Source organism: Tyto alba, unplaced genomic scaffold (genome assembly GCF_018691265.1).
Source record: "Tyto alba isolate M040663 unplaced genomic scaffold, T.alba_DEE_v4.0 Super-Scaffold_7, whole genome shotgun sequence".
In the NCBI taxonomy this organism is placed as follows: Eukaryota; Metazoa; Chordata; class Aves; order Strigiformes; family Tytonidae; genus Tyto; species Tyto alba.
The window spans coordinates 28,279,617-28,306,190 of NW_024881328.1; the positions used below are offsets into that span (position 1 = coordinate 28,279,617).

The 26,574-nt window shown below is 37.2% G+C and overlaps 1 protein-coding gene across 9 annotated transcripts in view; it reads left to right on the plus strand.

Moving 5' to 3' along the window:
• NBEAL1 (neurobeachin like 1) overlaps nucleotides 1-26,574 on the plus strand; it is a 99,894-nt gene that overhangs the window by 24,881 nt on the left and 48,439 nt on the right. For 7 of the 9 annotated variants that reach the window (XR_004409674.2, XM_033010797.2, XM_042783969.1 and 4 more), the window contains 13 exons: nucleotides 1,067-1,158; nucleotides 7,624-7,785; nucleotides 9,140-9,221; nucleotides 9,414-9,541; nucleotides 11,514-11,596; nucleotides 13,811-13,896; nucleotides 15,451-15,757; nucleotides 16,726-16,832; nucleotides 20,297-20,383; nucleotides 21,825-21,908; nucleotides 23,441-23,539; nucleotides 23,635-24,215; nucleotides 26,366-26,498. Coding sequence is in view for 8 of the 9 variants with exons in the window: in XM_033010797.2 (XP_032866688.1) it covers nucleotides 1,067-1,158; nucleotides 7,624-7,785; nucleotides 9,140-9,221; nucleotides 9,414-9,541; nucleotides 11,514-11,596; nucleotides 13,811-13,896; nucleotides 15,451-15,757; nucleotides 16,726-16,832; nucleotides 20,297-20,383; nucleotides 21,825-21,908; nucleotides 23,441-23,539; nucleotides 23,635-24,215; nucleotides 26,366-26,498 (2,031 nt within the window). In the remaining variant the exon portion in view is untranslated. Of the gene's footprint in view, nucleotides 1-1,066; nucleotides 1,159-7,623; nucleotides 7,786-9,139; nucleotides 9,222-9,413; nucleotides 9,542-11,513; nucleotides 11,597-12,214; nucleotides 12,278-13,810; nucleotides 13,897-15,450; nucleotides 15,758-16,725; nucleotides 16,833-20,296; nucleotides 20,384-21,824; nucleotides 21,909-23,440; nucleotides 23,540-23,634; nucleotides 24,216-26,365; nucleotides 26,499-26,574 lie in introns of those variants that run through there. The other 2 variants (XM_033010799.2, XM_033010801.2) reach the window with 2 other exon arrangements.

Genomic DNA, 26,574 nt, shown 5'->3' on the forward strand with positions numbered 1-26,574 from the left:
GCTCTGTCAGAGCATATTCTTAAAGTCTTGAATTTCTTCTGTGTATTAAAGTATCCTGTTGTACTTCTCTCATAATGGTCTGGGGTAAACGACAAACATGGGTGTTTTTGGAAATATGAAGCTTGTACATTATTTCAGGTTTAGGGCTACCAAACTCAGAGGTGACTTGTTTGACCAGCTGGGGTTTGCCAGGGAATGACCCTGAACATGGTAACATAACAATATGGCATAAGACAAGCCTTGTTATTAAATCAGATAGAGTAGTAGTAGCTAGAAGAAATATTTTTTTTCCTAGTGTTATCTTAGCCCTAAGTTACCAACATCAAAGGAGCCAAATGCTTCTGGCACACAATTTACCTATTACTTTTGCAAGTCATGGCTGTGTGGCAATCCTACAGGTTCTAGTGTATGTCCTCCCTGCTGGCACAGTACCCAGCCATGGAGAACTGCTGGTCATGAACAGAGTCTGTCTGCTTGAAGAGCAACTAGGAAGCCTAAATTTAAACTCCTATCTGTTTTATAGATATCTAGAATACAAGTCACAGGCTCAGCATTTTCTCTTGGAACGCTTCATCTAGCTAATCTGCTGCTAGCTGCCATGTTGATCAATGAATGAAACAAAAAGCAAATAATTTTGTGATTAGGATAGTCATTGGAGTTCTTATTTAATTCTATAAGCTATAAAGAGTGTTGTGTACTAATGTCTATGCTATCAAGATTGGAATATACTAGTAATTTTGTAAAGCTGGTATGTTTTACTCTGGAGAGTAAGTAAAGATTGTTGTCAAGGGTTATAGCTAAAATGCTTTGGTTGGCATTGGTACCAGGAAGGGAAAACACATAAACTAATGAATAGAGCAAGAATGTCACATGAGCACAACATGGTGAAGAATTTCAAAGGGCACAGTTTTTTTTACTCTGGTTCTAAAAATCTGTGTATTCCCTGCCTTCTCCCAGTTGAAATGCATTAAAGAAAAGCTTTCCATTCAAGTTATTCCTACAAAGTTGTTGATGAATGGATGACCTTGAGTGCAATATTGCCAAATGTTCTCTTCTTTTTTTACAGAAAGATCCAGATTACCTGAAGCTCTGGTTGGATAGTTTTGTTTCTAGCTATGAACAGTTTCTGGATGTGGACTTTGAGAAGCTGCCAACTAGGTATGTAGAATTATAGACCTGTTCATCTTTGATATCTGAAACAGATCTGGCTGAGAGCCCGGTGTTGTTCAGTGACAATACTGCCTTGAAACAAAAGGAAGATTTTTAGCTGAGTGGCACTCCCGTTCTTTTGAAGATCAAGTTGGGTTGGGAGTGATGAAACTAGGCAAATACTGGTATTTGCATTATGTCAGGAGATGGCATGAGTATTCACTCATTCTTTCTTGTATAAATATAACCATTATTCCTTGTACATTTTTTGAATAAGTATTGATTAAATTTTGCATGTGAAATAGTGTTAGTGTTTGTTATTTGTATCAGCAGTGACAAAAGAGACATAAGATGTAGGTAAAGAGTTTTGTAACTTGTTTTCAGAAATTGCTTTGGGATTAAGGATGTAATGAATTGCTTAATAGAAGACTTGGATATCTTAGCTTAAAATCTTTTAAAAAATAAAATATACACGAATGATACGCTGAAGTTATTTCTTTGTTTGTATCCCTGAAGACTTCAGGGTGAGAGTATTGCTGACTTTACTCATGTTGCTGACCACAAGTTCTCAGATATAATCATGAGGTGGTATAGAAGTCTAATTTCAGAGTTCCATATTTAGTATTTTGAAATTGCCATGTTCTAAGGACTGTGTTTTCAAGACTAATGTTGCAAATGAGGAACAGAAACTTAGGCACTGGATGTTTTCTATTGCTGTTGAGATGCTTGCATGAACTAAGGGTTTTAAGAAAAAACAATTATTAGAGGATTCGGAAGTCATGAGAACTGGTGTCCGTATTATAGCTGATACTGCTACTGGTGTTCGCATGCAAAGAATGGCTTGCTCTCCATGATGGCTGCAGTCCAAGCCCTGTTGAAATCAATGGAAATTCTTTAATGGGCTTTGGATCAGATCCTGTTTGAAGTGTAAGTGATAGCCTCTACTGTTACAAGGAAATGAAGAATGCTGCAACTGGATCTCAGTGGATAAAACTGGGCTTCTCAGCTCTTTGTATTAAAATTTTCCTCATAATGCCGATATGAATGCAAAATACATAGTGCAGTTACCAATAAGAAAGCCCTTCAAATGAATTCTGTGCTCTTTCAGAAGATCTGTGTCAAAAATGCATCTTACTGTGTTTAGTTAAGGAAAAAAGTTTATTCTTTAACATACTATTTAATATTGAAATCTGAACAGTGGAAGAGAAGAATATCTTGGTACTTTGGAATTTTTAAGTGTTTTTTTCTTTATGTGTGTTCATGGGTTTTGGGTTTGTTGTTTTGTTTTTTTGTTTTTGCTTTTTTTACAGCAACTTAACAAAAGATAAAAACCCATGAAGCTTAGTTGTGCAGAATAATAGCAGCATCTTCATTGTGCTAAATGATTGTTTAGTGAGCATAAAAATAGTGTATTTTTCTGAGGTTAATGACAGGATTAGTGACTTAGTCTGGAAGAATAGGCCCTTGTGGATATAGACTCATTTGTGTAACAGATGTAGAGAAAATGTATCAAAACAACACAGGGATGAAGGCAGATCGTTCTTGTGCTTTGGCTGGATTAAAAATTATACTGTTTGAGAGCAGATACTAGAATTAAAAAAGAACTGCAGTTTCTGCCCTTATTTGCCTTTGTGAGATAATCAGGCATGTGAGAAGTCGCATCTTTCTGGGTTTGTCATTTTATATTGAAGGCATTTACATTGTAGAACTGATATTATTGAGCCTGCAAAAAAGAACAAGTAGGTCAGTGTGGAACTACCAAATGCTGGTTTCCAGTGATTCTTCTCTTGTGGCCATAGGATGCTGTGGACTCAACTTTTGTTACTGGAGTTGCTTTTTAAATAACTAATTCTGCCTTTTGGTCTTGGAAATAATGTATGATGCTGGCTAAAATGAGAAACTGTGTGGACTAATACTTTTTATATAAGGAAAAAAAAAAACAACTTGGTATGCTTTACAGCTATACGCCTGAAAGACCTTGTGTACTGAAAGGCAAATGCCAGGAAATAGTGAGAAACTGTTTAGGGAGTAGAAAGCTTGTACAGATTGCTGGCCAGAAGTAACCTTTTGGAAGACAGGCATGAAGTTTTGTGTCAATGTAAAACACATGTGGTGTTTTTAACATCCAGGAAAACAGCACTTAAGAAATGTAATTAAACTATTAGTGGTTTTGGGGTTTTGTGTTTGTTTGGTTGGTTTTTGTTTGTTTTGTTTTGTTTTTTTTTTTCTCCCCCTGAAAGAAGGACTCTTAATTGACCCTGTCTCTTTGCTGATTTAACAGATGAGAATATTTCTTCTATAAATTAAAATATATAATTTTCCGAAATCTGCTTTGGAAATCTGAAAGATGCTACATAGTGCAGAATTAGTAAATCTCTAAATATAGCGGATGAATGTATCCAGTGGTATGATTTGACTGTATAAGTAGAGCTTATACAGTTATGCAGTTTACAGGCTTATACAGCTTCAGTTCTACCTCCATCTTTGCATCTACCGTGTATTTTTAAGTGAAAGGGTTCATTAATGGTGTTTTCAATGGTTTTACTGGAAAGATGAGGTGATATTACTGAAAAGGTGAAAATAGCTATGCTGATGGCTCTGAGCATTGAGCGCTGAGCACAAAAGATTAGCATACCTGTCCTTTCACTGAAAACTTTTATTCATCTCATATGTATTTACTGTGAAAAAGATGAAACCTTTACCAGCTGGTGGGAGGTTTTTCCTCTCATTGAAGGAAAGGAATTGTCATTTGGTTTAATACTTTTCGAAACAACAAAGGCCTCAGAGTGTTGTCATGCTCTTCTGCTTTTGGTTTCCATGATCTCAGGCAAAGGAGCTTAAAGGAAGCTCATGCAAAGTACCATAGAAAACGTACTTTGTTAACTTATTGACTTCAAACTCCCACAAAAACGATGCAGGAATCATGATAGGAATGCTGATTACATGGTTTCATGGTTGTTGAAAAGTAAAGCCTGGTTTTCTACAGCACTTTGTTCCACAGTGCTTACCACTGGTGAAGGAGAGGTTGAAATTCCCAGTGTGTGAGTTTGAGCTGTAATAGCTGAATACCATTTAGAGACTAATTTAACTTCCTTTCAGACACCTGAAATGGCAGTTTATATTCCTGCGTAACCATGCTAATGTAATGCAAGGACATTATAAATAAAAAGAACCTAAATGCATCAAGGTCTCTCATATTTTTGAGGTAGGGTACCAGCAGTCAAATAAGAAGGTCAGTTAAGGTATGACTTCTCGTATTTTGTTTGTCTGTTCTTCTTCCTTTTGGAATACTTAATTTACACAGCTAGTCTTGTCAGGAAAAATTGACACTAAATGTCCACAAGTTTAACTTTTAGATTTTTGTGGTGATATAGTAGTAATTTGCACTGGGATGAAAAGAAGTTTGATTATTTATAAATATTTATTTATGTGCTCTATAGTATATTCAGTTTGAGTAATCCCGATTAGTATTTCTTGTGCCAGTCTCACATAAGGCAGTAAATTCTCATGGGTTGTATAATCACACTGACAGGCAGCTACTGCAGAGAAAACATTCTTTGGGACGTGAGGCATGAAGGGTATGCTGTTTGCTCTCTTGTAAAGCATTTTATGGTCTTACTGAAAAAGTCTTGTTAGCCATTTTAGGGAAATAACTTCTGGATATACGATTTCAGTTGTCAAAAATTATGGTCTTCTTAACACAGAGATAGTGAAATACCATATTATGAGGAGGCATGCTCACACTCCCAGAGGGTATGGATCTACTGGCATGTTGAAGGGTAAAGCTGCTATCACAGAAATGAAAAATTTATTTTTTGGGAGTTGTGTTGGAAAGAAGCAGTTGCTTTCAGTTTTATGGTTAGTGTCTCTATCAGTTTAGAGCCTAGGCTCTGTAAAATTTGTGTTAAAACTTTCTGAATGCCTTGAGATTCCTGAATCCCAGGAACTGAAAAGCAAATTGCACAGCTCTTGGAAGGGGCAAGAGAACAGTATTTGGTCCTCTGTATACATATAGGTAACACTTGTTTTCTAGGACATGGGAGCTTGCTGTCACTTATACCTGTCTAGTTGTTTTGCTAAATTTAGTCTCAGTTTTTCCCTTCTATATAGGCTTCCTTTTCAACTTCAGAAGTTAAACAATGTATTGTTCCCAGTTTCCCTCAAATAATTGGTATAACATTGTTTAGTGTCAGTCATTGCATTTCTCCACACTTTTTGATGCTTAATCTTATACGGATGTATGTATGCAAGTGTCAAATTAGTGAAGTTTTGAGCTAACTGAATTTTTTTTGTTGATGTAATTTTCTCTCTGGCTTTGGCCATGTTGAAGGCTTTTGTTAGCTGTAAGACACAAGCAAGAGCCTTTCTTTTTTCTATGTAGAGTTCATAGAGAATGTGTCAGGGTAAACAGCTGATGCCAAAAGCAAACTCCCTTTAGCATGTGCAACAGTGGATAAACAGTCTTCATCCCAAGGAATGTTTTAACACATCTATATATTTCCATATATTTCTATATATAAAAACCTTTACGTATGTTTCTATACTGCTGTTGTGGCATGGTTTGAGCTCAGAGTGCAACTAAGTACCATGCAGCTTCTCACTCTCCCTCTCCCCCCCAGCATTGGGAAGGAGGAAATAAAGCAAAAGGGTCAGGAATTGAGATAAAGACAGGGAGGGATGACTCACCCATTACAGTCATGGGCAAAAGACAGACTTGTTAGAGGAATAAAAAAAAGATCAATTTAATTCAGACACTGACACCACCAACACTTAACAGACAGAGTACAACAGTGATTTCTCTACCTCCTTCCCCTGCAGCGGCACAAGGGCAGGGAATGGGGGTATGTAGTCAGTCCTGCTGCTGCTTTGTCCTCAGTGGGGGTGGAGGGAAACTCCTTGTGTTCTCCCATGTTCCACATAGTTCCCCTCTCACAGGAGACAGTCCTCCATGAACTTTCTCTGACATGCATCCTTCACATGAGATGCAGCAGTTCCCATGCTGCTCCAGCGTGGGTCACGCGTGTGTTGCAATCCTCCCAGTGCTGAACTACAACAGCAGAGGCTGCTTCTTCCCACAGAGTCCTGGCCTTCTTTAGGTGCAATCACCTGCTCTGGTGTGGGGTCCTCCATAGGCTGCAGGTTGGCATCTGGTCTACCAGTGACCTCCATTGGGTGGCAGGGGGGTGACCCTGCCATCTCACCATGGGCTGCAGGGGAGAGGGGTGCACTGGCACACATTCCCCCCACTTCTCCTTTCTTCCACTGACCTTGGTGTTCTCATAAATGTTTTCCTCATAATTCTTCCTCACAACTTCCCCTCCTCTTCCCAGGTTCCCCTTATTGAATATGTTACTGCAGAGGTGCTGCCACCATTGCTAATTGGCTCGGCCCTGGCCAGAGGCAGGTCTGACTTGGAGTCAGGGAGCTTTCTAAAAGCTTCTCACAGGGAAACACTGCTATAGCCCCCCTCCCTGCTATTAAAAACCCCACCACACATACAGACCCAGCACATGCTGAAATGGGATTCTATATGGTTCCTGGAGCATTGGCTTAGCTACTGGCTTTATTTGTGATTTTTTTGCTTTGTTTTCTTTTGCTTTTCTTCTTTTGGTTCTTACTGGTGTATTTCTAAAAATGTCTCAGTTTAGCAAAAAACAGTAGGCAAGAGTACCTAATACTCTTCAGGGCCAGCTTGCTAGAGCTGTTACATATAACACCAACACAACAGTCTTTATTTTTGTCTCCTAAAAATAATTAGATAGCAGAAAAAACCTATTTCCTGGGTTAATGATATCCAGAAACTGATAAGGATGGGTCAGCTTTTCATGGAAAATCTGTGTGCCAAGTCAGATGGCTTTTTCAGACCTCCCTCTCCTGCACATTCAGACCCTGATTTTCAAGTCTTCCTTTGTTTAATCTTATTGTGAACAGCTTTCTTTTTGTATTTAATCTTATTTTGTACATCTTTTTGTAATTCATGTAAGAAAGACATGAGGTTCACTGTGGATGAATACCAACTGGGTTTCAATAACTATTTAATAATTGGCTTCTCATTTATTTGGACACTTTTAATCTTCAGTAGAAAGTTGAAAATGTTCCCCTTGTGTTTAGTTTTCGTGTTTCATTGCATTGTGGCCAGCCCTTTCCTCATTTAGGGATTTCCCAAGCCACCCATTTATCTGCTGAAGGTCATGCAATTTCTCTGTGGCAATTAAGGCAGATTATTGCACGGAGGAGCATTTATGAATCCACTTAATGAATTTTTAACACTTTTTTCAGTGCAGTTCACTACTGAGGAAAAAGAAGCTCAAGCTGGCATATTGCCCCCAAGTATTTCCTTGTCGTTCATCAGTGTTTGAGCCATCAGTTCAATAACTTTTCTTACAGAGGTTTATTGGAATGCTACACATCAAAATTGACTGGTAATATGTCATTTGCATGATTAACAATTTTGTGTGTGGTTTTTCTCTTTAGGGTGGATGACATTCCTCCAGGAATATCACTGCTTCCTGATAACATTCTTCAGGTCCTCAGGCTCCAGCTGCTACAGTGTGTCCAGAAAATGTCAGATGGACTAGAAGAACAGCAGCAGGCTCTATCACTTTTACTTGTGAAATTCTTTATCATCCTTTGCAGGTATTTGTTCTGATTGTTACCTCAGCAAGGCTATTGTTTCATTTAAGAAATCTTGATGTAACCTATAAATATAGACTCTAGTGACACATGAAATGTGATTTGACACTTTCTAGTAGAAACAGAGAAATGACACTTCTCGCAATCATCAAAATAAAGGAAGAAGGAATAAAAGAGAGAGAGGGGAGCAATGCAATGATCTTAGCAATAATGTTTGCCATGAGAAATGGAATAGAAGGGGATTAGACATTAAATTCACTGTAATGACATGAGATGTCTATGGAAGTTCAAGATATGGTGTACCTGGTATAAGAAATACTTCTAAAAGAAAAGACATACTCTAGCAACTTTTGGATATGAAATAATTCAAGAGTATTGTACAGGAAGAACTGTTTCACATTTTTAACATGCTTGTAATTCCATAAACAGTTTAGGAAACTGACTTATTACATTATTAATGCAACTAGCTTCCTTTTGAAACTTAGGCCTTATTCTGTAATTCTGTGTAAGCAGGTGAATAAACTGGTTTTAGGATTCTATTTCTGACTCTTTCTTCAGTTTTCTATTGTAAACTACATTAAGAGAGGAAGCAGATAAAATGTAATAGGGGATCTCCTTTTCTGAGGAGCATTTGAAGCAGCTTTTTTTGAGTCCTTTGGCTCTCCTTACCCCTGAATCAATACAAAGGGCTGTAGGGCAGTGTTTAAGTATCCTGAAAGATTAAACACAAGCTGAGTAAATGGTGGTAATGTGTTTCTGAATTACAAACTGTTGTTTGTATTATTTAATTGCTGAAAAGTTTTCCTTACATCATCGCTTCAGTATTTGATCCTTTTGACTTGCCCTCAAGACTGGGAAATAGCATGTGCATGCTATTTCTTTGTTGCTCTTGATTTATTTATGTTCTAAAATAAGTTATTAGATGCTTGTTTTCCTGGGATAATTTAAAGTGAATACATGCATCTAGGTAATATGTTTGCCGAAGTTTCAGAAAGTGTATGCACTAGTAATGTAGAAATGGAAATTACTGTCTCTGTTATCAGATGCCATTTCTGAGCTTTCTATTTAGAGTGTCCTGGGAATCTGCTTAACCTTTGAAACCCCAGATTCCAGATAGAATTGGCCTACAGCAGAGCGACTCAGTCCTTTCTTTTCCTTCCTGTTAGAAGAAAACTTGTGAGCTCTGTTACTTTGACAAACATAAACAGTTGAGTACATGCAGTCTTTTGGAGAGTATTTTTGAAATGCTGGTATACTTTTGTCTGATTATAGATAGAATGCTAAAATAAATATTGTTTGAACTAGCCTCAAATATTACACTGTGTACTTTTCTGTGGTTTTTATGTTGTCTTCATAGAAATTTGGCTAATGTGGAAGAGATTGGGATGTGTTCATACATTAATCATGTTATCACCATGACTACGTTATACATTCAACAGGTATGTGGTTAATAGTTCTCGTATTTTATTTTTGCAATCTGATACTTCCTGCTTCTGCTTGTATGATTTGCTTTTTCAATAATAGTGTTGTGTGGGGAACAGTTTGTGGGCTCAGAACTGTTCTGGAGGAGATCAAGTTTAATTTTCAACTTCTAGAAATCTTCTGACCATGGCTTTCTTTTTTTTCCTCAGTTAAAAAGCAAAACAAAAGAAAAAGAAGTGGCAGATCAGACCCCCATAGAAGAATTTGTGAGACATGCATTGGCTTTTTGTGAAAGTCTCTATGATCCGTATCGAAACTGGAGACATAGAATTGCAGGGTATGTTTGGACTAGGACAGCATTATAAATACTGTGGTTTATGATAACCTTATATAAACAATATGTAAAGTTTCTGACAGAACTACTGCTGCCTGATGTCAAAGTAAACTAAAAAGTAGTTAGATGTATATTCTGCTGTTGCAGTTTATAACTGTTAGAATTGATAGCATTGAGCACTTGATACCATGTTTTAGTTTTGGTTTTTTTTTTTTTTTTTCTTCCCCAAAGATACACAGATACACTCCTTAAGATATCATTAGTGAAATAGTTTTTCTACCAAAATTAATATCATGGAACAGGCATGCTTGAAAGTGAACTTCATTGCCACCAAAGTTGTCAGAGTACTAATATATTCTGTTCCATTTAGTGGAAGGCTGAGTTGTGAGGCTTTTTGAAAGGTGGGAAGTATAGAGAGCCAGAAAATGGTCATTCTGAGATACTTAATTTCCGTCATTCCAGGCACAGGCCCTGTTCTTTGAAACTGCTAGTGATTCACTTTATCTGCTATAACTGGCTCCTCAGAGACCTGTTACAGATTTCTGAGAGATCTTTTTCATGTACAGTTCTCCCCTATTAGCTCCAAATCAATTACAAGAATGTTAAATATATATAGTCTTGTGTAGTTAACGTGTTTTTCTGCTGTGTATATAAGAGATGAAGTTGTTTGTTCCTTGCTGCTATCATTCAGAAGTGCTTTTCCTTTAGGTCCTCAATTTTATTTCCATCAAGACCATTTCGACGTTCATCAAACATTGGACCTGTGCATGCAAATAAATAAAAGCATAGAGAGATCATATCTTATGTTACCTAGTCTTGTAAAACCTCCTGTTCATTTTCACAGCATGCATTCTGTAGAGCTGGCATAGCGTGTGCAAGCAGGGTGGGGATCCTGTGATCTGTGTACCTTGGCTGCTGGTGTGTGTTTGTAGCTTGAAGCTTGCAGTATGCCATAACTGCACAGACTGCAGGTTTCATGAGGTTGTTATAGAAACAAAAGGTACCATTCTCAATAACAGTTTAAATCATTGTACACAGCGTTTTAAGGAGCACAACTTCTGGTATTTTTGTGCAACATGAGAACTCCCCTTTTCTAGGACTGAGCATGAATTGACACCAGTTCTCACATATGGGCTGCCAGCATATTGCTGAGCTGTTTTCAGATTCAGTGTAGGTAGTGCTAGCACATCTCCTGGTATCTTAGGTAGAGTATAAGTATTCAAAATCAGTGAATTTACAACAAGTGAAGGTGCAGAATTTAGCAATGAATCAATATAATTACACCACAGGAAAGTGTTATGCTTTCTGAAACTGGATATGACTTAAATACCTTTTTAAAAATAAATTTGAGGATGATACTAAGAGGTATTTAGTTGTAACTGACCAATGTGAACATCTGTCCATTGCTTTCTCCTTTCAAAAACTGGTCCATTTTTCTAAACTGGGGGAACAAGGAAGCCAAAATGAATGGGGTAGGCAAACCTGGTTGAATTAGAGCAAAAGAAGTTATTGAAGATCACAGTATAGATGTATTGTATCCTTGAAAAGAAGTCTGTAAGTTTATCAGTAGATTTCGATCCCTTTAATTTGATGGTGTCCTACCCTGCCCCAATGAACCCATAATAATGTTTTATTGCTATTTTAAATTGCATGATTAAGAAATTTGGCAGGGTAGCTGGTAGCTTATTTACAATAAGCAAGTACTAAATAATGGATTGTTGGCTTTTTTTTTTTCCTTTAAACTACACCATGTTCTAAGAAGCTAAGGTATTTCTAGGAGCAGAACAGTAAATATGGGATTAGCTGTGATTCATTTTTTCAGGATGAACTACTGTACTATTTCTTTGATCCTGTAGGCAAAAGAGAACTCCTGATTTGTGGCAGTGTTTTCTATTATGAAGTCATAAATTAGTAAGTCATAAACAAATGTAACATATCTAATTTCTTTGGTGTATCTTTTTAAATGTAATTGCAGACGTTTCCTTAGTACAGTTGAAAAGGGCAGACAGAAGTATAAACCAGCTTCCCTCACTGTTGAGTTTGTCCCTTTCTTTTACCGTAAGTATTACCAACAGCATGTGTAAAAGTTGTCATCTTTGGAGGAGTGAACTTAGTGATGCCAAGTTTCTTTACCCTAAGAATGCCTGATAAATGTAAAAGCCCTTTATTGCTTTTTGAGTCTGAATGAAGTGGGTTGCTTTGCTTGTTTTTCACTCTGACCATCACCATCTTTCCTTACTGACCTTTCACCATCTTGGAAAGCCTGGGTTTTTTCAGACTTCCTTTCAGTGCCTAACATGGTTTAATAGGGTTGGTTCTGTGAATTGCCAACTTTCCCATTTATTAGGGTACATACAGTGATTGCACATAAGATCCTTGTAGCGGCTGAAATGATAACTCACATGGAAAAATAATCTTAGGAAACTGTTCATGCCTTTTTGTCTCTTAATGTTATTTAACAGCTAGAAAGAAGGAAACCGTGCCATCCAACTAGCAAATGCTCCTTGGACTGCAGTTTGGGAAACTGCTCTGTTTTGTCTCTGGTTAAATATCATGATGGCTGCTTTGGAATTCATGTGTTCTTACAATTACAGATTGTCTGTGTGGAAAAGGAGAACTTAATGTGGCCATGTTCTGTATTTAAATCTTGGGAAGGTGGGATGCCCAGCTAGTTTGCCAGTTTAACACATCAAGGTGCTAGTGCCAACAGAATGGAAGCAGCAGGAATATGCTGGAGGGGTGGGTATGAGTGAAAACAGCCTTTTTGCAAATATCTGTTAACTCAGCTTTAACTGAAAATAAAAAAGGAAGGTTCTGTTCCTGGAGTGGTAGCATTTATGAATTTGGTTTCTCTAGATTTGAGTCATATACTGCTCCTGTTCATTGAGATTCCCTCTTTGTACATGAAATAGGCTAGTTGCCAGAAAGACCAAAGAGCTGATGCCAGTAAAATGCTATTATCTTTGTGACAGAGCACTGGCAACCCACTCTAAAGGCTGCTACTGAGGATTGTCACCTGCAGATTCAGATATTACTAATTAGCTGGCAGATACTCATTTGCTGGTTAGCCAACTGGCAGGAGAGACAGAACAAGAAATTGCTGAGCATGTACTTTAGACATTCTGCCATGGCAGCACTAATTTCAGGCTTTTTCGATCTACCTAGCCTAATGATTTATTCACAGTCTTCTATGTACTACTCTTGAATTTGTCTGACATTCCCCAAAAGATTCAGAGGCTGTAAGTCAAGGGAGTAGTAGGACTAGCAGACTAACTGTGATCATCTAAGCTTTTTTTCCTTCGAAGACCACATTTTGAAAATATCTGTGCAATTCTCTTCTGAAACAGGCTTATACATTCAGTATATAGTCAGAAATCTTACTGGCCAATAATTGGTAATTGCTTTAAAGGTTTTATTATTATTTTAATGAATACAAGACTCTTGCGTTTTCAGTTTCTATTGTTTGTTTAAAATCTCAGTTTTTACAAACTCAAGTCATTAGCGGTTCTATCCCATAAAGCTATTGGAAGTTTTAAGATGGATAATTCCAAATAAAATAATCCTTTGTAGTTTGTTGCAGCTACTTTGAGTTTAATGTTATTGCTATAGCAACAATATCCAGATTATATCTATTGTTAAGAAGAGTTCCCGAGGCTGTTTATAACTAATTTATATCTGATATGGCATGAGGAGAGATACAGGATAATTGTGTTTAAAGAGGCTACTGCTGGAAAGGTTACAGACCTGCACAGGTTTCCCTGGGAGGTTTGGCTTAAAGGGAGCAAGCTCAGGGACTGTGTTTCTGAGCTACCTGCACTGCATATAGCATTAGACTTTCTCTGCCAAAATTGCTCTTACCTTTGTCCTGCTTGCTAATGGCTTGCATAATAGCATGTCCTTCTATTTCTCATTAGTATGGACAAAATGGGCTCATTTTACATTATGGATCAGTTCAACAGCTGTTTTATGTCTATAGTTCTGTCAGCCTGCATGAAAAGTTGCATGCAGGCTGAAGGTCTGGCCCCGTGAATTCCTGAGAAATGTGATTTTGTCATGCTAATTTGGTAGTGCTGGAATTGATATGTTTGTGTCTAATTCATGTAAAAGAAAGTGGAGATTATATAGTTGAAAATTTTAAAAAATTTGCATGGCAGGGAGTAGATGAGCTTTCTTTAGTTATTTTGTTTGGTGGTGTTTTTTTTTGAGAGGAAAAACTTTGTATAATTTATATGACCGAAGTAAGGAATCCTTCTTTTTATTTACTCCTATCAGAATGCTTTCAAGAAAGTGAACATCTCAAGGAAAGCCTAAAATGTTGCCTGCTACATCTCTTTGGAGCTATTGTGGCTGGTGGTCAGGTAAGGACGTTCTAAACTTTTCAGCTGCTGAAGCCTCCAAACATCTTTTCATTGTTTGGCTTATAAATATCCCCAAACCCATAAATGAGAGGAATTTGTTATTGTCTATGAATTGTTGATTTGTCTCATGAAGTTTAGGATCATTCCATGCCATAATATCTAAATGCTAAAAGCTAGTTCCTGCTTTCAAATAACAGTAGAAATTTGCTGTCTACAATAACTACACATTCATATGAACTCCCTGTAATATTTTCATATTGTAAAGAAAAACTGTGGGCAACTAGATTAGGAGTTTCCACTTGCAAATATGTAAGCTTTGTATCAACACATGAAATTGATCTAGCTTACTTACCAATGCTTGAAAGTAAGCTGTTTCAGTAAGAGACACAGGGCCTTTATAGCTTGAAAGCTGTTTAAAATCTTTCAAAGAATGTGAAGAAAAGAGCATGTTCATCATCAGCAAAGCCAATGTCTGCTCTCTTGTCTGACTTCTATAATGTGCTACTAAGTCTGGTCACAAGAAGATGTTCATTCTGACGATCCAGAAGAGAGAACATTTTAAAATATTGTCAGGGAGCAGCAAGGCCAGGCACGGCTCCACCAGGGAAGGCAAGCTGAGACTGAGCATGATGACCAGGCAGGCAGAGGCAGTTGACATCACTGACAAAAGGTGCAGTCTCACTGTACCTGAACAAGGTGAACAGAGCAGGTCTGGTGGTAGTAACTAGGATCTACCAGCACAGATCATGGGGCAAATCTGTAGTGATGAAGCCTGAGATCAAGCCAGGAAGTCTGGTAGGCACTTCAGGGTGGGGATTTTGTCTAGTGATGGTGATTAGGGTCGGTCAAGGGTCCAGAGGTTGCCAGGCCCATCCATAGTGATGAGGCAGGTCTGAGGTCAAGCCTTACAGTCAAGTCTGTGGGTCACGTTGAAGACAGTACCTGGCCAGGCATGGGCATGGCTGCAGCGTAGTTCAGGCAGGTGAAAGGTTGAGAACTACAGCCTGAAGGCAGGAAGTCCCTGATAAGGCTTCTCAAAGGTCTCTACAAGGCTAGGCTCCTGCCCCAGATTTAAGGTGGTCCTGAACCTCTGCAGTCAGACTCCCAGGAAGGAAAGATGAGGGAAATGCACTCAGGGCCCAGACAAATATTTGCTAATTATGTTCTTTTCCAAAACTTTAAAGTATCATGAATCTCCTGATCAAAATTAAAATTCAAGTGAAGGTTTACCTAGAATTAGCAGTTTATCAAGGCTACCTTTTAAGAATTTTATAATATGCATTTAAATTATATTGCCTTTTCCCTCTAAGCATTTTCTTTAAAAAAGAAATCCTAGTTAAGTGAACAAGATGGGATGCATTTCATCTATAGCTGTCAGTATGATCTATGTAAAATGTTTCATATTTAACTGTTACAGGAAATTAACAAATGTAATGCATGTTGCATGATTCAGATAATTCAGATAGAAACTGCTGGTTTGAAGAGGTTTGATTTTGTTTATTTATTTATTAGTATCTCTTCCTTAATCACTTCATTTTCCCCCATGGGTTTTAGAGGAATGCTCTTCAAGCAGTATCTCCTGCCACCATGGAAGTCTTGATGCGTGTTCTAGCAGACTGTGACAACTGGGATGACAGGAACCCTGAGGAAGTGAGCAGAAAGGCAGAGCTGACTCTAAAGTGCCTGACAGAAGTTGTCCATATCCTTCTAACCAGCAGTTCTGACCAGCGGCAAGTGGAGACGAGTACAATATTGGAGAACTATTTCAAGTTGCTTAATTCAGACCATTCAGCTTTGCCTAATCCAAGGCGATGCAGGCAGTGGGAGAGCAGGTTCATAGCGCTACAGATCCAAATGCTGAGTGAGTACCCAATTGTGTAGTTCTTTAAATATCTCCCGATAATAACTCTGAAGCAAGTAATGATTGAACTATGATAGTAACATAACTGAATGTTCTACCAAAAAATGTTCACTTGGCTAAGCAACTGAAAAATTTCAAACATTTCTTCATTGACATTACTTTAGATGTATTTTTGTTTAATCATTCACTACAAAAAAAAAAAACAGAAGAGAACATATCAGATTGCTACCATTTAACCAGAGTGTCAAGGTTCACAGACTGCCAGTCTCCATTAAAAAGAAAAAAAGCTTTTGCTAGGCAGCAGCTGGCACTCATCAACACCTTAATTGCAGAATTAGATGGGTCTGTAATAAAATACCCATGTGGTAGCTGTTTTATGGTAGTTTGCTTTTCAGATGTCATTATTGTAAACATTGGTTAAAAGTGATGGTCTGAAACAGTTGGGTTTAAGTCATTGGATAAGAATTCAGGATTTGAAGTTTTTTCCACTTCAATATTCAGAATGGGAAATATTAATAAAGGTATTTCTCTTCCCAAGCTTCCAAGAAAACTAAGGAATAATACTGAGGCAAGGAAGAAAGCTTACAGTATAAGGCTTCTGTAGAATTCAGAGTAATTGCTTGATGAGGAAGCAAGTGTTTGTGTGCTTTAAATAGAAGGCATGCTGCTTGTGTACTCACAAATGGCAATGACTTGAAGCAGGGCCTCAAAGCAATCAAAGATATTCGGTAGCTGAATTCTTCTCCAAATATAGTAGGTTATGTGATAATTTTTACAGCATTAAAATGTTTAGCTTTAGGCCTAGTGCTCTGTGTTTAAAACATACATTATTCTTGATCAAAGAACTCATAGCATATAGTTTGTTGTATAATTTTTCCCCCATATTTATTACGCAATATGCAGATAAAATGCTTGATGGATTTGCGAAGTGTTTTGTCTTTGATGCCAGTTCTGTTTTAATTTTATAGATACCATCACAGCCATGTTAGACTGCACAGATAGGCCTGTTCTGCAGGCAATTTTCCTTAACAGTAACTGCTTTGAACATCTCATTCGACTGTTGCAGAACTGCAAGGTAAATTTTTCCCTTATCAGGATATCTTTAACAAAACCTGTCTTGTAATGTTGCAGGTATATTAATTACCTTTATATATTCCTTCTGAATTAGTTGTAATTTTATCATGTCTACATACTGGTATTAAAACTTTAGGTTGGTTAGAGCCACTAATACCATGAAAGATCTGAAAGATCTGAGTTGTTCTAAAATCTTTTTTATTCCTAATGAAGTTTTCTTGTCTGTCTTGTCATTAAGGCAATGAATGCTTATTTTGAGCCTAAACAAAATATCTTTACAGACCCCACTCAGTCTCTAAAATCTGTTATGGTTGTTACAGGAATAAATCTCACCCTCACACCTTTTTTTTTTTTTTACTTTTTTTTTAAATATATATTCTGTTACTGGTTTGCTAGGAAGTCACAACTGCTGCCAGATGGAGGTCTGAATTCCAATTTTGGAGGCATGTTTTCCATTTAAAAAAACCTTGCTGATGTGCCTTTGTAAATGTTTCAAAATATTTGAGTGTTGTGTAGCTGACATAAAACATAAGCTCAAGCCGTTACAAATGTTCTTCGATTGTTCTTTTCCTTCTACATAAAATTTAGTGTTTACATAGATGTGTTTTTGTCTCAGTTCTAGGTGGTCATAATTTGCAAGCTAGTGTCTTCCATTGATTGCTTTGTAGATTTAATTTTTCCCTGTGCAAAAGCACGTAGATACGATGTAACTCTGGAATATTTTATTTCTCTTTTTGTGATACATTGGTGGCATAGCTATATTGAGCTCTTCTAATGCTAGGTAATTTTAATGCTAGCTACAGTACGCAATTTGATTCAAATCCATTTAGATTTTGGATTAGAACATATTTCAGTGCAGTGATATATTAAAAATAAATGTGTTTGGATTATGTCTTAACTGTAGTTATAGTCAGTGGCAGAATGCCAACTGCCTTGAAGTGTTTTGAATAGTGTTTGTAGTTTATCTCCTGAAAATACGTTGTTTGACCTTTCCATTCTCCTCCTCTGTTTGGGAATCTGTGCCTATTTTTGTACTGACCTTGTACTCTATAAGAAATTTCTTTTTAAATTTCTTGTTAAATCATCAAGCAGTGTGATGTTTACCTGTTCATGGAGACTCTAGCTGTGTTCTTGTTCTCATATAAACAAGTGGTAGAATTTAAGAAAGCAGGAACTGCTACTCTATTTCTGCAGCTTGCCCCTTTTAATTTTATTCTGCCTGTATGTTTGTCATAAGATACACGTTTTTGAAGGTTTATTCCTGTGACAGTCTCACATATTAGTGTGATTGATTCGATATCAGTGCTGCCAGTTTGCTGAGTAGTGGTTTGTTTTTTTAACCTTTCACAATCAAAATTCCCCCACGGATGAGAGATGGGGACAGGATGGAGTCTGGGAGAGTTAGATATTTCTATTTTCCAATATACTGTATCTCCATTCTTTTTCAAAGCCAAATAGAAAAGATGAATTTAGCTGTGGAATTAGGATTTCTCCTTATTAGCTGGGAGTGGAGACCCTTTTTCTAGATCTTTTTTCTTCGCCTATGGAAATCTTGCTACTGGATTCACCAGCAAGCTGTGTAAAGTGCGTTTTGTGGCTCTGCAGATAACAGGACAGTCTATACACATACCTGAATCTCAGGAAGCTATTGAATCTTCAGCAGATATGAAGTGCAAGAAATTTTCATGGAAAGGAGGGGTAAAGAAAATCCATAGCACTATTTCTGCTATAGATATCCCAAAGAACTCGGAGTATCCAAGGCCATACTTCTAGTCCTACTTCCGAGTCATTTACAGTTAACAGTCTTCTAAAATGTAAATATTTTTTTCATGTTTGCTGGTTTTGAGGCTTGTGAGCAAACTGCCTTCCCGTAACTGTGCTCTAGGGTCAGAGATCTGCACAAAAGCTTTTCAAAACTGCTCAGTTAGGTTTTGATGATCTGAAGGTTGCTTTTTGCTGGTGACATCTGGAAAGAGGGCCTGTACTTTAGAGGTATCAGGAAGTGTTTATTCTGTACTGAGTCATTTAACAAGCTGCTTTATTGGTCCTGAATCTTTTCTCATCTATTAAACTCTTAGCAGTGAGACTTTGAGCAAAGCACAATGACCTCTAACAGTATGTCTGTTTTTTAAAAAAAAATTATTTTCTGAACATCTTTTAAATAGAAGAATTAAAACCTTATGGACACTGTAATAAACATCTGATTTTCCACCTTAGAGGTATTATCCCAATTTTAAGTAACCCATATAAAAAAATTGATATATATTTTTTTTAAGTCTGCATTTTCTTCTGTTTGATGCTCTTATTTTCACTTGTCAATGTTATAACTCTGAGACATATTATACTTATTCTGCAGTGTTAAGTGGTCTTAACTGTGATGTGTCTTTGAAAATGACTTGTTTCTAACTATGTGCTTTCACAGCTATGTAAGTCAAACTAGTATGTTGAGTGTTGTCCTTCTGTTTGCCCTAATTTATGGAAGTTGATTTCTCAGGTTGTTCCTCTTCAGAGAGACTACCTAACAGATAATAGAACAAAATATATGAGGGAGAAAGACAAATGGTTAGTTTTTACCCGCTAAAGGAAATTGTTCTTTTTTTTTCTTTTTTTTTAAGGAACTTTTAAAACATGTTGATCAGGGATTTTTTTTTTTTTTTTTTTTAAGACCTCAATAGAATCTAAAATCAGGAAATAAATTTTAGTTCTGATTAAGTTACAGCTAATTTTTTCACACAAAGTGACTGCAATCCATTATGAAAATATTTGGGTGAGCTTTAAACTTGCAAATTCAGGAACTTAGAAGGAATCTAGCTAGTGTACACAGATTAGTTTCTTAGCTGAAGATGCACTGTAGGTGTATGTTTGATTTAAAGCTATTTAGAACCTGTCTAATTCTTGGGATGATGGTAGAGATATTTTACCCTTCTTCCTGTCCTAAAGAATATGTGCCCAAGAAATACTGCTCCTGTTGCTGTTTGAAGATTAAAATATTTTGTCTAGGTATCTTCATCCTTCACCTAGGAGGAAAAATAAGTGGAAAATGGTGAAACATCTGTATCCATTTCTTTGTTAATGCCCCACTGTTGTCTTTATTTCTTATAAGTAAATTTTTGAGAAACTCCCATCATGTTTCATATTATAAGTGAAGTCACAGTTGCTAAGCCAGTGACCAGTATAAATTCCAGATAAATCTGTTTCTTTGTCTCAGCAATTACATATTTTCGTTTAATTCTGGTGGGAAAAAAGAGCAATTACTAATCAGCAAAAATACAGTGTAATCTTCAATATTGTAAGAATTAACAGAAGACTAATATTAATGGAAGATTGTGTCTCACCAGTGTGAGAACTTTTTTTTTTTTTTTTAATTGTATGTGAAATACAAATCCAAGGCAGCCTCCACAAGTTTGGCTGCAGGTAACTGTATAATGCAATCATATCCATTATTCTTGTCTCTGTTTCTAACAGCTGTTTTTAAATGCTAACAATAAAGTGGCAGACAAGAGTGAGAAAGACCTTGCCAACAAATTACTGACAGAAATGAATGAGGACCAGGTACCTACCTAACCTGTATTTTGCTTCAGTTGAAGTCAAGACACAATCACAGGAAAATTGATTCCTGTGCTTCACCTTAACTCATCCTCTTTAAGCCTTCTACAGCAAGAAGGTTTTATGTTGCTGCACACATCAGTATTTCCAGTTTCTGGAAAATAATTTTTCTGAATAATGGATTGAATTCAACCTCATTTTTATTCATCTGCTTCGAATTGCAGATATTTGCAATAGATTGAGTCGCAGTTATGCTTCTTTTAAGAAAAAGGTGAAGTACATGAATGGAATCCAAATAAATTCTATCAACCTGGTGGTGATTTTTTTTTCCCCCTCCCTTTCCTCTTTTTTGCTTCTTTGTCTCAGCACTGTGGTGTTTTGGATTCTGGGGCCTTGTTTGTGAATCTCAATGGTTGTATTTGATGTCCTGATTCTTTGCTTGTTATCAAGAACAGATGTTCACAAAACAATGGACAGGCTGAATCAGGGAGGTAGGAATAGCCTGTTGCTTTAATTTTCCCAAAATATTGTGGAAAGTTTCAAATGCAAATTCTTGTTGTATTAATTTCATAGTAGAATGATTTGTTCTGATTAAGATGTAAAGAAATGCTAAATACAAGGTTTGGTAATCTACAAATTGTGTTTCTAACTAATAGCTCTGGCTTTTTTAGAAACTCAGTGCAACATTCTAACTGCATGTAAATGTTTCTTCACATCTAATACTGTCTTCTGATTCTTGACACTTCATTTTCAAAATATGTCTGATATGCATATATTTCAGAGATAACGAAACAGAGTATGTTTATTTGCACAGTTTTGCTAATTAGGTTTACTGATGGATATGAGATACAGCTCCAATGTTTTTGTCCTTAAAACCACCATAGAAATGTCAATATTAACAAGAATTACAGAAAAAAACACCTCAAAAGATGACTTAAATTGTAAAAAGAGATGTTGATCAATGCAATAAAGCTATGGGTGAGGCAGCCACCTTACTGTGCTGGTGTGACTTATCTCTTATAATTTGTATGTGTGTGTTGCATTGGCGTGTAGGGACTTGGATGGAAAATAAACCACTTTATATCGACTGCAGGTGCCTGATTGTCCAGCGGCACACACACACATACTGTAAAAGGTTTCTTAATTTGTTTTCCTCCCTCCCTCTTGAGGTTGTCCATTAGCCGCATGAGGAAAACCTGTTTGTCCATCAGAATATTTGAAGTGCAGTGTGTGTTGTGAATGCTTCTTTCTTCTTGAAGTATGTGGCTAGCTGTCTACTGTTATGTAATTCCTTGTAGGCCATGGGGGTTGTGAAATCTTGACTGGTGGGGAGATGATTTTTGAAGCATGTTAGCAGACTCTTGGTTTCCCTCCTGGCAGAGTATAGATTTTGGAGCTGAACTGTCTTTGCGCATTTGTATATAACTTCTGTACCTGCTACTTTCAGGTGTTTCAGGGACACCTAGACTGCTTGGCAGTATCAACCATTCAAGCCCTCACAGCAGTAATGCACAAGTCTCCAGCTGCTAAGGTAACAGTAAATGTGCGGAGGTCTGTTTGCAGTAGGCTTCTTGATCTTGTTTCCAGTTAGTATTTTTATCACAGTATCTTGATGAATCTTGCTCAGGAAGGTGAGCAGATTGTGGTCACACATTCCTGTCAGATAGGAATAGCTGATTAGCATCCCTTTTCCCTTTATATGTGTCTAATAGCTGGACACTGAGCTATCTTTCTATCAAAACTGGAAGATCAAACTGTTAAGAGCAGTTGGAACTTCTGTAAAGGAAGCACATCATTACTTGTCCCATGAACATCTACGGTAGAATTAATGGGTATTTGCAGTAGTTTGCAGGCAGGAGTTTGTGTTGTAGTTTCATCATGGCTTTAAACTAACCCAGGACAGTACTGTTGTCCAAATGGTGGTCTTGCTGATCCCTTGCCCTTCCTTTGTAGTTATTCTTGGGTTTTGATAAATGGCTATGTTGTGGTTAGTTTCTCAATTTGACTGGAAGCTAAGACCACAGAAAAATAGTGTATTTATTCTTAGATTACTGACTTCATTAGATTCACCCCGTGGCAGAATGTTTCCCTAGTTTTGGCACAGGGAAAGGGATGTGGCTGCACAGTGGAGACTAAAGGAAAAGTGAGAGTCATCTGATTTGGTTGCTACTTGCAGTACAATCTGAGTGAGAAACAACAGGGTCAGTTATGCTCCTCCAGAGCATTACTCAGAGTGCCTATTTCTCCACTGACTCTGGAGAGCCTGAAAAAGGGTTCTGTGTTGGAGGTGGGGACTGGCTGCGATTCACAAATGGTTGGTAAAGTTTTCAGTTTTACTTCCACTGCAGCATTTGTATTTCTTCTTTCTGTACTTACCTAAGCAATCATCTAATTTCTGACAGATCCATCCTTTTAAAAAAAAAAAAATTCAGTGCAGAATACAGATGGGAAAAGAGTATCCATTCTGTATGATGTGTTGGCTTTTTTTTAAACTAAATGATAAATGGATGCTACAGTTTGGATTTTGCTGCTTGATTATTTTTATTTTCTTCATGTAAAATCAATTAGCTTTCAGAAAAACTTCCTTGGAACACTTTTCTAAATTTTGAAGTGTTTATGAAGGGTGGTTTTAAATCAAACTGGCCTAGAAAAATGTTTCACTCAGAAATTAATATCTGGATACTTCTAATTCTCAATGTATTCACTTAATTTCATGCAATAGTTTGCATTAAGAAGTGAAGCTATTACTGTTTTGTGATAGAATTATCATTTTCATTATGCTCAAGCAATTATATTCTTGTATAGGTAATTATTAAAATATAACTTTGATCTTTTATTTGTTTATCTGAATGCTGCAGAGAGAACTGTGAACTGTGTCATCTGAAGCATGCTAGTGATAGCACAATGGACATATTATCAAAAAGAGATTTCTAGACTGTAAAGCATTATTCTTGAATTCTAATTATTTTGTGTCTCATATTATGTTAAATTAGAACCCACTGCAGTAGACAAGCAATTTTTGTCTATTTTATTTGTTAGTGAGACTGGGATTTTTATCCTCAGGAGGTCTTCAAGGAGAGGATTGGTTATGCACACATATATGAGGTACTAAAATCGTTGGGTCAACCCTCACGGGAATTGCTGGAAGAACTCATGAATATGGTGAGAGGTGCTTGCTTTGAATGCTGAAATGCATACATATTACTTCTAGCCCTGTTTTATTGTATTTTATGTCTGAGTTCTGTGCTGTTTTTCAGGCTGTTGAAGGTGACCACATGGCTGTTGGGATACTAGGCATTAGTAATGTCCAGCCATTATTGCTTCTTATCCAGTGGCTTCCAGAACTAGAATCACATGATCTGCAGATTTTCATCTCAAATTGGTTGAGGCGAATCTGCTGTATTAACAGACAGAGTCGTGCCACGTGTGTCAATGCAAACATGGTCATCCGTATCATTGACACACTAAATTCCCACTCCGCGCTCCATTGTACTTGTGCAGAGAACTTGATTGCCCTTCTGGGCTCTTTGGGGAGCCAGTCAATGGGCTCAGAAGAACTGCTTCAACTAATACGGCTCCTGAGGACCGAGGAAGCAAAACGAGCTCACCCTTATGTTGTTCCAGTGATGCGAGCCATTCTAGCAATGGCCCGGAAGCAGGGCATGGCTAGTGCCTTGCAGTATTTCAACTTGTACCACAGCATGGCCGGAATTGCTGTTCCATCAATTCATAAGTGGCCAGGCTCTGCCTTTTCTTTCAACGCTTGGCTCTGCCTTGACCAGGACCGGGTGGACCCTAGCACGACTGGCAAAAGTGGCAAGAGGAAGCAACTCTATAGGTATAGTTATTCTAACTACTTCAGCAGCACAAATCTAGGTCATCTGTTCCCTGCAGCATACGGTGCCCTCTGACACATGGCACTTCTGCTTGTCTTCACAGAATGCAATATATAGTGCTTAGTGTGTGAAAGGGAGCAGTTTCATCTGCCACCAGAGCCACGCTATGTTACAGAAATAAGCATGTAGTTTCTCAGTTATAATGCTTTCTTGTCTACAGTTTTAATATTCATAACTCCAAATTGTGCTCAGGTTTGTAGCTTAAACAAACAAAACAGTATTAAAAAACAAAACAAAACAAAACAAAAAAAACCAAAACAAACAAAAAAAACCCACAAACACCAGCCCCAGAAAACTTCCACGTTAAAACAGAACAGCCTTCCCACTGTTTTTTGTAAAGTTAATGAAATCTGTTTTCAATATGAAATCGCAATGAAAAGAACACCTTCCTCTGTTTAAATAGTAGACATTGACATGGATGGTTCTTGGAATAATTTAACTTTCTGAGTACATTCAACATCAAACAAAATGCAGAATGGGAGAATACTAGTTGAAGAATTTCTTGCTCCCTTCAGTACACTTCACTGCACTGCAGTTTCAGGGGAAATTTCAGGAAGAATGCAATTCTAATTGTAACAGTATTTTCCAAACCCCTGTGTCTTAGAGTGTTACTTGTGTTTATTAATAACCAGAGTGGCAGGTGGAAACCCCTTGGATTTCTGTGGCTGCCATGTGTATTTGTATAGCAGAGCCCTGATGAGAGTGCCACCTGATAAAACTGCCATAACAATGTTTCCAGAGTTTGTCAGTGTCTCCCACTAAAGATCTCAAGTAGACTGTATTTCTGAAAAACTGGGGTGGCATTGCATGACGAAGTAAAAAAAGCTGCAATTGGATTTTGATGTGATGGTATTATACCAATAACTGACAGGTTTTCTATCATTTTATGTACAATTTTGAAGACATTATTCTAGTTTTGGGAAGCTAGAACAGTAGTGTATTGTAATTAATACAAAAAAGAGAAAATATTTAAAATTCCAATTGCAGCTTGAAATGTTAAGCATACAACTGAATTAAAATCATTTAAATTGATCTAGCTGCTATGTTTTACAGTGTTTAATTGCAAGACAACTTATGTCTGTTGAGGTTGTCTATAATATTCATTCTCCCTGTGTGCGTATGTGTGTATTTTATTGATGCAGATCTTTGATAGTACAGTAGTTAATGCATCCACTTGGAATAATGGAGCCTAAGGGTGTATAGCAGGTTTTGATAGAAGTTCACAATTTGCATGTAACTTTTAGTATTCAAGTACTTTAAAAATGAATGGTTTCTCAAGGCAAACCTGTGCTTGCAGAGCTTATTTATAGATAGCTACTTTTCTTCATTATATGAGTGAAATAAAAATTACTACATTTGTGTTTTGCACTAAGGTAAGGTTCTTGCTGACAGATATTCATGGATAAAAATAAATCATGGATGATACTTATTGTGCCATCAAACAGTTTTAATTCAGCTTTGTCTTTAAAATTGAAGATTGAACTTTATGCATTTTCTAGAAGAGTTATTCCATGTGCTATTTTGGTCTTCAAAATAAACAAAATCTCTATGTACAATGCTATAAAGTGAAACAAGGGAAATGGAGAAAATATATCTACTAACTGTAACAGTATGGTCACAAATCTGCATGCAATATTGGCAGCTTTACTAGGCACTGATAGATACAATGTAATTGATAGAAAACAGCACAGGTTGCAGGCCAGTTTCTTCTTTATTGCAATATTGTAGCTTCCAGAGGCTGCAGCAGGCAAGACTTTGTAACAGCACCAGTTTAGGCTGTGTGGGTTCAACTGAAGCGTTACTTGCTGGGACCGAGGTTATGTTTTCATGCAAAAGATGGGCGGCTACAAGCTGCTGTGAGAGCTTTGTGGATCACCTTTGGCCTACGTGTCCTGTTCCTCAGGGTACCTTCCTTGAAGCACTTCTTCGTCTTTGATTTTTTGGAACAAGAGTAACAGCCAGTCAAATAGTAAATATTGGACCAGTGACAAATGGCTTAAGTTGATTCTCTCCTTAATGAACGTACTGTTAGGTGATTTCCAAGTGTTTTGATGAAGTCCTTGATTGTGTGCTTTGTTGTCTTTTTCTGTAGCTTTTTTACAGGAAGCGGTATGGGTTTTGAAGCATTTATTACACATTCCGGGGTACTGGTGGTTGCAGTTTGCACAAAGAGGGAATATGCAACAGTGATGCTGCCTGACCATTGTTTTTTTGACTCTCTCTGGGTAAGACTTGATACTGAAATCCACTTTGTTTTTAAAATAGTAGTTAGCTCAGAAGTCAATATTCTGTTTTTTTGGT